The sequence below is a fragment of the Heloderma suspectum genome, chromosome 6, assembly GCF_057233095.1.
Source record: "Heloderma suspectum isolate Gila_16-S chromosome 6, 16-S_ref, whole genome shotgun sequence".
In the NCBI taxonomy this organism is placed as follows: Eukaryota; Metazoa; Chordata; class Lepidosauria; order Squamata; family Helodermatidae; genus Heloderma; species Heloderma suspectum.
The window spans coordinates 103,394,865-103,407,899 of NC_139463.1; the positions used below are offsets into that span (position 1 = coordinate 103,394,865).

Here is a 13,035-nt window from a genome sequence, read left to right on the forward strand (position 1 = left end):
CATTGAGCACAGGGTTGGACTCGATGGCCTTGTAGGCCCCTTCCAACCCTACTATTCTATGATTCTTAATACCCCTGGGTGGTATTCACATGAATTTGTTTAATAAACCCATTAACATGCATTAACTCAGAGGTGGGGAAGCTTTTTCTATTGAGGGCTGCATTCCCTCAGGAGGACTGCAATCTTTCGGGGGCTGCATGCTAGTGCCAACTGTGGGCAAGGCCACCCCTACTCTCTCCATCCCGCCCTCCCTCCCTCTATTCCTCTGTCCACCAATCCATTTTCTCTTTCTCTCCTTCTGCCGCCCCTTTTCTCTCCCCTCCTTCCTTCCCCAGGAGGATGCTGGCAAGGGAGGGACAGATGGCTCTTAGCAGAGGTCTGAACTGATCGCTTGCAGAGGCCTTTTGAAATTAGGCTGAGGGCTGCTGGTTGCTCACCCCTGCTTTAACTTATGAACTGTTTTCACAACCAGCAGGGATTAAAGCGGGGTGCAGAACTATTTTGTGCTGTGGGGCCAAATTGCCTGCTGTGGGCCAGACGATGTCAGGGGGTGTGGCCTCACCCCTGATGTCACAACAGGGGGTGTGGTCCTGCCTCCTGACATTACCTCCCCCCCCCATTCTGGAACAGCACAGAAAAAGGGACCCAGTCTGCCCTGCTTCCCTACTGCTATCTCCAATCTGAGACTAAGGCGGGGGGGGGCAGGTGTTTTCCCCTCTACCTTTGCACTGTTCACATATGGGCATAGTGGGATTTGGGGCATGGAATCCAGAAGTGCTGGAAGGAATTGTCACAGAGTGCTATCATGATCTTTGGCAACAGGGAAACACGTGCTGGGATCCTTTGGAGAACTGGGTCGGAGCCTTGCTACGGCTTCTTCTGGAATTTGGTACATTTGGCAAAAGGTTTAGGAAGCCTTCAGTTATAGCTGGAGGAGCTGTGAAGCAGTGAGAGTTGGTCTCTGACAGGGGAAGTATGGTAGTGCTGGAGAATGCAATGGAGTAGCAAGAGGGGTGCAGTAGAAGACAGAACGGTTTGAGGGGTGCCCTACTGTGAGAAGAGCAGGATTATTGGGGAGGGTGCGCATGGGTGTTTTGAGAGCCCAGCTTAGACAACAGGGCCACATGCTGGCAGCAACTGGGGACGAAGCCAATGGTGGGTGGGGCCAGAAGCAAAAGTGGCTGGGACTACCACTTTTCCCTCTTTCTGCCACTTCCTTTTCCCCTTTCTGCCATCCTCTCTCTCTCACTTCCTCTCTTCTTTTCTGCCACCCTCTCTCTCTCTCTCTCTCTTTCTCTCTCTCCCTTCCCACCAAGTGGGCTGGGCATACTGGGGGGAGGAGTCCCTGAGAGCATTCAGAAAAAATAATACTGGATTGGGCAGGTGACAAAATCGATAACAATGAAATACTTTTTTTTTTTTAATGAGTGTTTTATTGGCTAGCTGACCAAAACGGCCAGCAGCAGGAGCTGAAGAGGCACAGCTGGAAAAGATCACACATTTTTTAGAGTTGCCAGTTGAGAGCAAGAGACCATACCTATATCTTCAAGAAGTGCGAAGCTACAAGAGCAGAGGCAGCCATGGTGGCCTCCATGTTCCTGTTGCTCCACTGGTCCCTTTGCCTGCCCTCCGTCCACTCCAGGCAAGTCCCGGGGGCCGGGGAGAGAACAGGCAGAGGGACTGGTGGGGCAACCTGACTGAAACAAAGCCACTTAATCCTGCCCCCTTGTTCTGGTCCTTTTAAAGGTGCAGGCATGATACTCAGGTTGGTACTTGGCAAAACCAGTACACCAGCATTTGCCAACCTGGTGCCCTCCAGATGTCATCCCTGGCTAGGAGGCCAATGGGGACAGTCGGAGTTGTAGTCCAACACATCTGGAGAGTATCAGGTTAAGGAAGGCATTCCCCCATCCTCCATGCCTCACTCAACAATAAACCTTCCACCGATTTTACTGGGACTGGCTCTCCCATCTTGGGGACTCAGAAGACGAAATTCCGGAGAGGTGGCTTGGGGGCCAGGTCCTGGCTGATCTTGAGGGAGAAATCCACAGCTCTGGCTGACTGGGTGAGGCAACCAAGGGAGACCACATCAATATTGGGCCCCACAAAGCGGGCCACATTATCCTCGGTGATTCCACCGCTGGCTTCAATTGTCACATGGGGGAAGGAGGCCTTCAAGGCGCTGGCTGTGGGATGCAAATCCTGCAGAAGGACAACAAGGTGGATTAACAGGAGCAAAGGCCAAGTCAAATCAAGCACTCAGTGTTTGAGGATTGAGGCCCAAGTCTTACGTGGCATGGCAGAGTATAGCATGGGGTTCAAACTGCACATGGAGCCATGTGTGTGAAGTGATTCACACATAGATAAGATGGTTTTTAAACACATCAGCAGAACCACTTATTTGGGGATCATAAAGTTAAGGCCCAAAGACATTTCAAAAACCAGAACCTGCATAGATAATCAGGCCTAAGGTGAGGGAGTCTGCTCCTTTGTTTGAGGAGGAAAGATTTTATTTGTGAAAGCTGCCCCACACCCCCATACAACTGTAAACAACTTCATTAAGACATGTTTGTATGCCACCCTTTACTATGTAAACCACTTTGAGAACTTTTTGTTGAAAAGCGATCCACAAATATTCTAAATAAATAAAATTGAACCAAGCACAGCAGCAACCAGGTCTTCTGATTCCAGGAAACGGACAGCTCGGGAGGGCGTTGAGGGGGAAAAGATTTTAAAAACCCCAAGGTCTGACCAAAGTTGGTTGGGAGGGGTCACAAGTCCATGCTGGAGTCAGAGCCGGGTGCATGTGTGTCCATAGAAGAAGGAAACTGCAGGGTTTGGAAGAAAGATACGTCTGTTTTGGGACTGACACTGTTCACGTAACCCTGCTCAACACAACCACTTTAAGATTGTGATAATTTCACAGTATAGTTTCAAAAAGCCAAAATGCAAAAGTCAGAATGTTTATGAAAGAAAGCAAGCAAGCAAGCAAGCAAGCAAGCAAGCAAGCAAGCAGGCAGGACTTTGTTTTTTAAAATGGATAATTTCAGTTTCAAAATCTGGCCCCATCTTGTCCCAGCCAAGTACCTCAGGAGCAAAATTGTCCAACATGATAATATCAGCACCACATTCAGATGCTTCCAGAGCTTCTTCCAACAAGGAACATTCAACTTCTATCTTCAAGGCAAAGCCTCCAACACGCCGGGCGCCTTGGACAGCCTGTGGGATTGTACACGGTGAAAAACAGAGAGAGGCAAGCTAGTAATCTCCAGATATTTTGGACTACAATTCCCATAATCCCTGACCATTGGCTGGGGCTTATGGGAGTTCTGGGCCAAAATATCTGGAGGGCCCCAGGTTGCTTACCCCTTGGGTTAAGCTAACGTATAGCTCAGACAGAGAGTTATCTACATTTACTCCTGACCAGTAATGCACACACCACGGGCACGCAGCAATTTGGCAGCTTGCCGCCGTTTTCTGCTGAGAAGGGTAGACTTTTCCTCAGAAGGACCACATGCAGGTTGTCCATGGGGATGTGTCCGCTGGGTCTTTCATGGGAAATGTTCACCCACTATGCAGCTGATAAGACCGGGCTGCCAGTCGGCTCCAGTGGCAGTGCGTCTGGTGGCTGTGAGGTGGCCCACTTCCACTTAGGTGCTGGGAATTCTGCATAAAACCTGTAAGACCACTTTCCTCAACCTGGTGCCCTCTGGTGATTGTAGACTTCAACTCCCATCAGCCCCAGCCAGCATAGCCAATGGTCAGGAATGATGGGAGCTGTAGTCCAAAACGTCTGTTGGGGAAGGCTGCCATAAAAGTTCGGGGATTATTTATTCCTTTAAGATGTTTTCATCCCACCTCTCCAAAGCCTGAGGCAACTTAACAACTAAAAAATTAAAATGATAAAATATAATAAAATATAAATATATCCTATCACCCCCCTCTCCAACAAAACAGCAAGAACTATAACAATTTGTAACAGCAGCAAGATCTCATCAAGGGTCAAATGAGATGCATTAAACGTGTGTATGTATTTAATGTGTCTTGGTTTTACTTACTGCAGCCACGGAGGGGTCTGTGTGTGTGGGGGGAGGAGGAATCTGAGCAGCAGGAATTACTCATAAGGAGAGGGGTTAGCCCTTTCTCCCTGTGCTTGGTGTCAGTGAAAATGCCCCTCCCTAAGGCTACTATTGTTGGGAGCTAACGGGGCTGGCCTAGACCTTTTTTTTCTGAGCCTTCACATTTGTTCAGAAAAAGTCTGCATGTTTCCTGTATTTTTCAGGAAAACTCAGATAATTGCCAAGTTAATCCGAGGCAAGCTTTGGGAAGCGTGTCCATTTCTACTAAAATTATCATTTTCTAATGTTTTTATCTTTCTCCATGATGATATGATGATGATGACAACGACAGCACCAAATATTTACTAAGCGCTAGACATAGAATAAAATTAAAACAATCCTTGTCCAGTCTTAGCACTGTAAAAGGAAAAGGCGATCTTAAAAGCTACATTAATGTTCTTAGAATGAACACTTTGAATGGAAACCGTCAAGGGAAGGGAAGAGGCAAAGGGCAGCTGGATTTTCAACCAAGCTGTCCCGCCAATGCTGCAGCCAGCTGGAATGGCGGAGGCTGGGACTAACAACCGAGGGACCCAATTTTACTTTTTAAATGGTCTGGAATCTCTTATTTCCTTTAATATATCCCACCTTTCTTTCTTTTTGAACTAAAAGATTATAACCATCTCTTCACCAGCTTAAAATCCTGCATTTAAAATGGGGCTTTCTGCTTCTGTTTTAAATGCAGGATCACAACTGACTCTGTTTACATGCACTCCCCCCGCCCCTTCTCCCCCGTATCTGAGTCTTCCATTATCTTTCATTGATCTCACTCCTCTTCTTGCTGCTTTTACTCTTTTCATGGAGGAAACTGAAGGGAAACACAATGGGGGTAATTTGATAGCTCATTATTCACGATCTATTTAAAAATGGAACAAAGGGCATTTAGTGCAGGAGACGCCATGGAGGGACATGGTGTCATGTGAACAACCCGCAAACTTCTGTGAAGGAGCAATCTCAATCTCAGGATAAAAGCTCCGTGTGAAGGAGCCATATGTTTGGGGTTTTTGTACACTGAGAACATAAGAAGAACCCTGCTGGATTGGACCAAGGGTCCATCTAGTCCGGCATTCTGTTCACACAGTAGCCAACCAGCTGCCCATGGGAAACCCACATGCAGAACATGAGTGCAACAGCACCCTCCCACCCATGTTCCCCAGCAACTGGTGTACATAGGCATGCTGCCTCTGATGCTGGAGGTAGCACATAGCCAACAGGACTAGGAGCCATTGATAACCTTCTCCTCCATGAATTTGTCCAATCCCCTTTTAAAGCCATCCAGATTGGTAGCCATCATTACACCTTGTAATGATGCATGACAAAGACCTTCCTTTTATCCACCCTGAACCTCCCACCAATCAGCTTCATGGGATGACCCCGGATTCTAGTATTATGGGAGAGGGAAAAAAATTGCTCTCTGCTTTCTCTGCATCACACATAATTTTGTACACCTCCATCATCTCTCCCCTTATTCACCTTTTCTCCAAGCTAAATAATCCCAATTGTTATAACCTTCCTTCATAAGGAAGTTGCTCCAGCCCCTTGATCATTTTAGGGCAGAATCCTATGTGGAGAGGCTGCTGCCTCTGAACCCGGAGGCAACCCTATCCAATGCAGGGCAAGCAGAGCACATCTTCTCCTCCGCACTCCAGCCACCCTGCACTTGTGGCTAGACAGTTTATTTTGACTATCTAGCTGTGGGATCTCTAGCCATCGTACTGGGACTTCCGTGCTCCCCGCCCCCAGGAACACAACTTTTTGCCCCACTCCGTGCTGCTCTTCTGAGCGTGGAGCCCGGGGCAAACTGTGTCTCTTATGAGGCGGTGGGGCAGGGAGGCAGTGTTCTGGGAACCGATCTTGGAGCATGGGCTCCAAGGTTGGTTCCCAGAACCGAACAATCCTATGGCCATCTAGTCGCTGTCTAGCAGCCATAGGACTGCGCCCTTAGTTGCTCTTTTCTGCAATTCTACTCTACTGGCTCTGTTGATGTGTCCATGTTACCATGTTACCGACAGATTTTAACCTGTCGTTAAAGGAGGGGGGCTAGAAGCCTTTGTGGACACCCCACAAGTATTTGGGGTCCTGCAGAGGCTAGGTGGCAGCAGCCCATTTAGTTAAAAAGTGTTTTTGTATCCTAAGAACATAAGAGCTCTGCTGGATCAGACCCAGGGTCCGTCTAATCCAGCATTCTGTTCACACAGTGGCCAACCAGCTGCCCACAGGAAACCCACAAGCTGGACATGAGTGCAACAGCACCCTCCTGCCCATGTTCCCCAGCAACTGGTGTACAGAGACGTACTGCCTCTGATACTGGAGGTAACTTATAGCCTTCAGGACTAGGAGCCATGGATAACCTTTTCCTCCAGGAATTTGTCTAACTCCTTTTTAAAGCCATCCAAATTGGTGGCCATCACTATGCCTTGTGGTAGCAAATTCCGTAGTTTAACTCTGCGCTGTGTGAAGAAATCCTTCCTTTTATCTGTCCTGAATCTCCTACCAATCAGTTTTATGGGAGACATCCTAAAAGGAGACATGGGGTGTGAGGGCCCCTTGAGTCTCTATCAAAAGCCCCTTACGTCACACAGAATTTTGCCATTCCTGTTTGCCTCTATGGTTGGGCTGTTCCTGGGCCCACAGGCACCCACCAGAAATGAGGGTTATAGTAGTGAATTACCCCTTTTTTCCACTGCCAGTTCTTTTCATTCCCCCAAGCATTTTTAAGACTGTTTTAGTGCTTTGAGGTCTTTGCACTGGTTTTACTTTGTTTCATTATGTGCTGCATTGTTTTTACTCCTTGCTGCTTGCCCACCCCTAGGGTTTATTTATATGGCATTATTGTCATAGTTTTATTGTATTTTGTAGCTTACACTTTTAAATTACCTGTATGCTGCCCAGAGAAAAAGGTTACTGAGCAGTCAGGTAAAACTGCAATCCATCCATCCATCATGGAGAACTCTTTCCCAATCATGGAGGGAAAGAGTTCTCTACCTAACATGGAACCTGTGTGTTTTGATTAAGGCTTGAATAAGATACGAGTAACTTTTATATTTTCAAAAATAGGGACTCAGCCATTGTGTGTGTTTCCTTGTCCCACCATCCCTACGTGTAACTTGAAACCAGGGGTACTTCCAGATGGCATTGTGCAGCTATTCTGTTTCTTTGTTCCTTAATGGATTTTCTGCAGTAAAAAAAAAGATGGAACAAGCAGTGGGAAAACACGGGGTTACAAGTGAAAAACAACAATGTCTGGAACCCCCTGCCCTCATAAAATTCCATGTTTGAACTAGGGCAATTGCACAATAGAAGCCTTGTATGGAAGCACCCCAAGTCCGTGTCCTTGTCCTACACTCTGTCGTAAGACTTTGACCAAGGAGGACTTGATGGCCTTACCACCAAGCCAGTTATGTTTACCTACTCATGCTTTGCTCCACAGCCAGTATGATAAAGGGTTCTGGAGAATGTGAAAGTTGTAATCAATATTTTGTGAAATTTTGGTTGGCCCTAGTAAAGGGCCCTATTGCCCTATTGTGGGTTTTGGAATTATTTTCTTATGAGCCGACACATTTTCCTTTTTGTGTTCTCACCTGTGTGATGCTCCCAGATGCCCACACGTGGTTGTCCTTCAACATGATGAGGCTCCCCAAGTCATAACGGTGGCAGGAAGCTCCTCCCACAAGGAGGGCGTATTTCTCTGGGAAGCGGAAGCCAGGTGTGGTCTTCCTTGTCCCAGCCACCTCTCCATGCCAGCCAGCTTCTCGTGCCGCCCGGCATGCCTTTGCTGCTGATGTGGCAACACCGCTGCATCGTCCTAAACAGTTCAGAGCCACCCGCTCGCCCAGCAAGAGGTCTTTGGCTTTCCCGTGGACTTCGGCCACTCGGGTAATTGGTTCAACCCAGGCTCCCTCGGACTGGAGCCACTCCACGGAACAGCCCACTTCAGCAAAGATCGTCTCGAAGAACGGGAAACCAGCTAAGACTCCTGGGGACTTGCAGAGGAGCACAGCACATTCCTGACGGTCGCCAACTGCATAACCAGCATAATCAAAGCTGGGAGCATCTTCCTGCAGCCACTCCCGGGCCAGCTGATGCAACCGGGCTTTAGGTAGAAGGTGTGAAAGATTTGGGTGGGTGGCCATGAAGACTGGGGAGAAGAAACCATAGAGATGTTGGCAAAGATATACCAGACAAAACTCCAAGAAACTAATGGTGCCACCTAATGGTAGGAATTAGTGGTTCAGCTTATTAGCTCATGTCTTACAGCACCTGCTCCTGCTGGGTGAATTAGGGTGCACTGATTTATTTTGAGACTATCCTCCAACAACTGCCTGAAAACCCCCAAAATGAGGCATGTGATTATGCTGGGTCCTTGTATGGCTGGAGACTACGAAGGACCAACTCTCCACTTTGCTGGCAGGGCCACCAAGCCATACATGGTTGTATAACAGTGTTATGGCCTTGCTGCCTGACCACATCTTTTGTACGGTAAATTGCTGGTTTATAGCCCAGAGTGGCTGCTCCAATCATAACTCTTTGTAGGAGCAAACTGTTAGGAAATGGTCTCCTGATACCTGGAGATCTCTCTCAAGTTCTTTGAAGGAGAAAACCATCAGAGTATGGAGAAGGAGACTTGGACTTTGCTGAAAGACTTGGAAGAGAAGGAGACTTGGACTTTGCTGAACGATTGCTCATGCCAGGGGTAGGCAACCTTTTGGGGCCTTTGGCAGGGCTGACCCTACCATTAGGCAGGGTCGGGCAGTCACCTCAGGCAGCGGATGCTGGGAGGCAGCAGCAACTCGTTCATGGAGAGAACAGTGTGCCTTGCAGCCCACTCTGCACCCTCTAAGTTAGCCTGCTTCCTTCAAGTTCTGTGGAGAATGTTGTCCCATCATTAGTGTGGAAGACAGACTCATCTGCCACTCCAGTCAGCTTTTGTATATTTATTTATTTATTACATATATATCCCACCCTTTCCCCTCTTTTTTTAAGAAACCCAAGGCGGCGTACATAATCCTTCTTCCATTTTAGCCTCACAACAACCACCCTGTGTGGTAGGTTGGGCTGAAAGTCTGTGATGGGCCCAAAGTCACCCAGTGAGCTTCCATGGCTGAGTGGGGACTAGAACCTGGATCTCCCGGCTCCCAGTCCCAACACTCTAGACACCATTTTGTCCTTTGCCTCAGCAAAATGTCTTGGGCTGGCCCTGGCCCTTGGGCACAACTGACCTTTTGAGAAACTGTCCTGGGCACCACCACAAAATGGCTGCCATGGGAGGAGTGCCTACTCACAAAGGACAAGTCACCTGTCCAAAGGACTGAGTACATGGAAGAGGTGGGGTCTGAGCCCTAACACACTAAACAACTCCTTCGAAGATACACTTTTCAGCACCAACAGAAAGCTGTTTCACAACAATATTTCACAGGGCCAGTAAGAAAATTTGTTAATTTTTTTTAAGTGGGAGGGGCCAGGCACCAAGAAAGGTGTCCACACGTTGCCTGTGTTGGCTTAGGCTGCCTGTCTTCACTTGTGCTTATGCTGTTTGCTCTACTTGTATGTTTGTCCTCTCTGGAGAACTTCTCTTTGGATGATAAGCTGGAGCCCACCCATGGAGCCAAGCATCTCAGAGGAGGTGCCTGTGTCTGGGGGCCTTGAGGCAAACTGGCCAGGACCTGGGGCCCTCCCGGGAGACAGCCGTCGACCCTGTCACGACATAGTTAGCCCCCTCTCAGACTCAGAGGCAGATGGCAAGCGGCACTAAGCCACAGGGTGCAGAGACGTCTAAAGGTCAAGGCTCAGCCAGCTGCCAGACACAGAAGTGCCTGCCTGAGGAATAGGGATTCCTTGTGACTAAAGGTTTACTCTTGAGAAAGGCCTGGTCACAGGTAAACCTTGTCTCAGGTGGCACCAGTGGTCTGCAGCTGTGCTCTAGATGGGGGTCTGAAGGCTCTGGCTTAAAAGCCTTTAGTTCCAGGAACTGAAACACCTGCGTACTGGCTCCTGCTTTGTATTTCCCTGCTCTTCTCTGGATCTCCCTGTGCTTGACTTTGGAATGCATATTGACCTTGCTTTTCCACTTGGTCTGGACTGGATCACTATAATACTGTCCCAGCACCACTGCAGCAAGACAATATTTGCAGATCAGTGCTTCACAAACGTTTTTTAGTGGGACCCGCCTGTAAGCTGATTCCACCTTCTGAGGCCTATTTCCCTCTTCTAAAACAAAAACCCAAGCCTCGGACCAGTAGTTAACATTAAGTTTACATTTTATTTTTCATCTCTGATATTGATATAGATATACAAGTGGGGCCAGCAACAAAATGTCTGGTCTCCTGCCAGCTAATTAGCCAGCCATGCCCTTTTCTACAACACTACATTGCATTTTCTCTTTCCCCCCTGCCCACCCCAGTCAATTAGCATTCTGTGGCAACTACCCATGCTCATTTCTTGTGTGTGTGTGTGTGGGGGGGTCATTCTTCCCGTAATCTTTTTTTTGAAAGATTTTTGTACTTCTGTAAACGTTGGGGTTCCCTGAGCCTGCTAATACCTCTGCCTTGTGCATAGATGGTGCTGTTTTGGCTAAATCAGGATCCACACTTGAAGAATGTGTTTGCTGTTAGTGTATGTAGTCTCTTAAAGGAGTTGGACAACAGTGATGGTGTACTATTAACGCAGGAAAGGCGGGGGAAGCCTCTGGCAATGGGGGGGGGAGTCCCTCATTCTGTAACCCCTCCCCTCCAGGAAAAGGCACAGGTTGAGAGCCACCGTTGTAAAGAAATTATTACAAAAGTGTCATAAGCCCCCAGTGTGCTCTCTCCCAAAAAAAACCAAATATTAGAAGCACTATTTCTCACTGCTGCAGGAAGCAGGGAGCACACATTATCTTTATTATTAGGGAGCACACATTATCTTTATCTTTATTATTATAAAAAATCACAGGGTAGTAGTGACTCAAAAGACCCAGTCTGTACGATTAAACAACCCACAGATGGGTCTGGCTGCAATTTTTGTCTCCTAAGTGGTTACATGATTCCATGGTTTCTACCAAAACTCCTAAAAGAGGATATCTTGAAAGGACACCTCCAGTCCCATGACAAGCTTATGCTAGAGGGGGGTGTCTGTGTTTCTAGACTTCAGAGCCAAAACCATGAAAGGAACTCTCTCTTTTAAAGCAACGTATTAAACAAGATAAACTTCCCCCACACCCAAGAAGAAAAACCCGCTGGACTTCCACTTAACTAAGTAGGAGACCAAACAAGGCCACTTTTCTGCACTTCTTGGTTTTTATTCTGTGATTCCACACCCCCCGCCCCTACAATTGTGTAGGGATTCCAGACGTATTAAGAGGAAGTTATTTAAAAGACGATCTTACCTGAAGATCCAGGCTCAGAAATGTGTGTCTGCATTTTTTTCCCTCTTGCCCAACTGGTTTGCACAAGGCAAATTTCCTGAATTCCTGAGGGGTGGGAGGCTGAACAGTGAGGGGTGGGATTACGGCTGCGATGAGGATTTTTGGCACTTTGGACCCTTGCTTCTTCTGTTATAAACAGCCTCTCCTAGACCAGGGCCCAGGCAGAGCGCCCACTCAATTGCTATTCAGCTGAATTGACCAATAACATTACTGTAAAGGCAAAGCAAGCTATACCAGCTGTGTTGGCCATGTAGATGGGGGAAAACAGATCCCTACATGCCTAGAAAATAGGACCGTGCGGATACGTTTCATCTCTCCTTTTTAAGGTGCCCAAATCCTACTGCTGTTGCTTAAGGGTGCACGTTTCCTCAAAACTTTGCCGGACTCAATCCATAGGATTAGGCGGTGTGGTTGCAATCCTAGGCACGTTTACTTCACTGTAAACCCCACTGAATTTAGAGGGACTTGCTTTCTGAGTAAGATGCGTGGGATCGGGCTATAATAGTCCAATCCTAAACATGCTTCCTATGCAGAATTGCCAGTGTATTATCTTAAAAATACCTCCTATGCGTGCAGAGGGAGGAGAAGGTCAGGGGCTGCGTCCACCAGAGCCTGCTGAGCAGTGGGGGCTGGTGGCTCCGATGTCAATGAGGCGGTGAATCCGCTCCCGGGTTCAGTCAGAACTCTAAAGGAGCTGCCTAAGGTGCAAAGCTCCTGTAGAGTTCTGACTGGTTCTGACAAACCCGGAGCGGATTTACCGCCCCACTGACATTGGAGCCACCAGCCTCCACTGCTGCTGGGTTTGGGCAGTTCAAAGAGGTAGCGCCTAGTGGGCGCAGTCCTGAGCCTGTTTATCCAGAAGGAAGTCTCACTGCGTTCCACCGGGCCGTTGACGGGGCTGCAGCCGAACCCTCCCGCCGGAGCTCAAGATACCCGTGATTTGTTCAACCAGTGAACGAACCTGAGGCCACCCTGACGGTGCCGACGTTTGGCTGCTCTGTTCCTAGGCGGTAAGTCCCACTGAACCTCAACTTCCATTACAGACCGAGCGCGGATCTTGGGGCAAGACCTGGCTGGGGAGCCCTGCGAAGCAGCCTCGCTGCCTCTCTGCTCCTCCCTCATTCGTCACCTGCTGCTGAGGGAAAGGGAGTTTGTTTTTCGAGCAGCTCTTCTATGCCTGCTAGAGAACAGAAGCCACCCCGCGCTATTGCAGCCGGCGATGTACATTTACTTATTTATAAATAAATAGTTTATTTATTAATAAAATATTTATTATTTATTAATAAAATATTTATTATTTATTATTTATTAATAAAATATTTATTATTTATTAATAAAATATTTATTATTTACTAATAAAATATTTATTATTTATTATTTATTAATAAAATTGTTTATTAATAAATATTTATATATTTATAAATAAATGTACATTTTATTTGGCGTCCGGACTGTGAGCGGCGGGGATTGTGAGTTCGGCCACATCTGCGTCGCCATGATTTGGGCTTTCCTTTG

General features: G+C 47.6%; 1 protein-coding gene across 2 annotated transcripts; it reads right to left on the reverse strand.

The window, feature by feature from the left end:
- Positions 1–1,403: 1,403 nt before the first annotated feature.
- On the reverse strand, positions 1,404–12,651 carry QPRT (quinolinate phosphoribosyltransferase). Of its 2 annotated transcripts, none has more exons than XM_084805874.1 (4): positions 12,482–12,651; positions 7,700–8,256; positions 3,088–3,219; positions 1,404–2,202 (listed from the first exon to the last, which is right to left on the reverse strand). In XM_084805874.1, the coding sequence occupies exons 2-4, from the start codon at positions 8,249–8,251 to the stop codon at positions 1,981–1,983; spliced, it is 906 nt and encodes a 301-aa protein (XP_084662000.1). In that variant the 5' UTR covers positions 8,252–8,256; positions 12,482–12,651; the 3' UTR covers positions 1,404–1,980. The 2 variants fall into 2 exon arrangements, with proteins under 2 accessions (XP_084662000.1, XP_084661998.1); XM_084805872.1 differs by lacking the exon at positions 12,482–12,651 and adding an exon at positions 11,482–11,543.
- Positions 12,652–13,035: the final 384 nt, after the last annotated feature.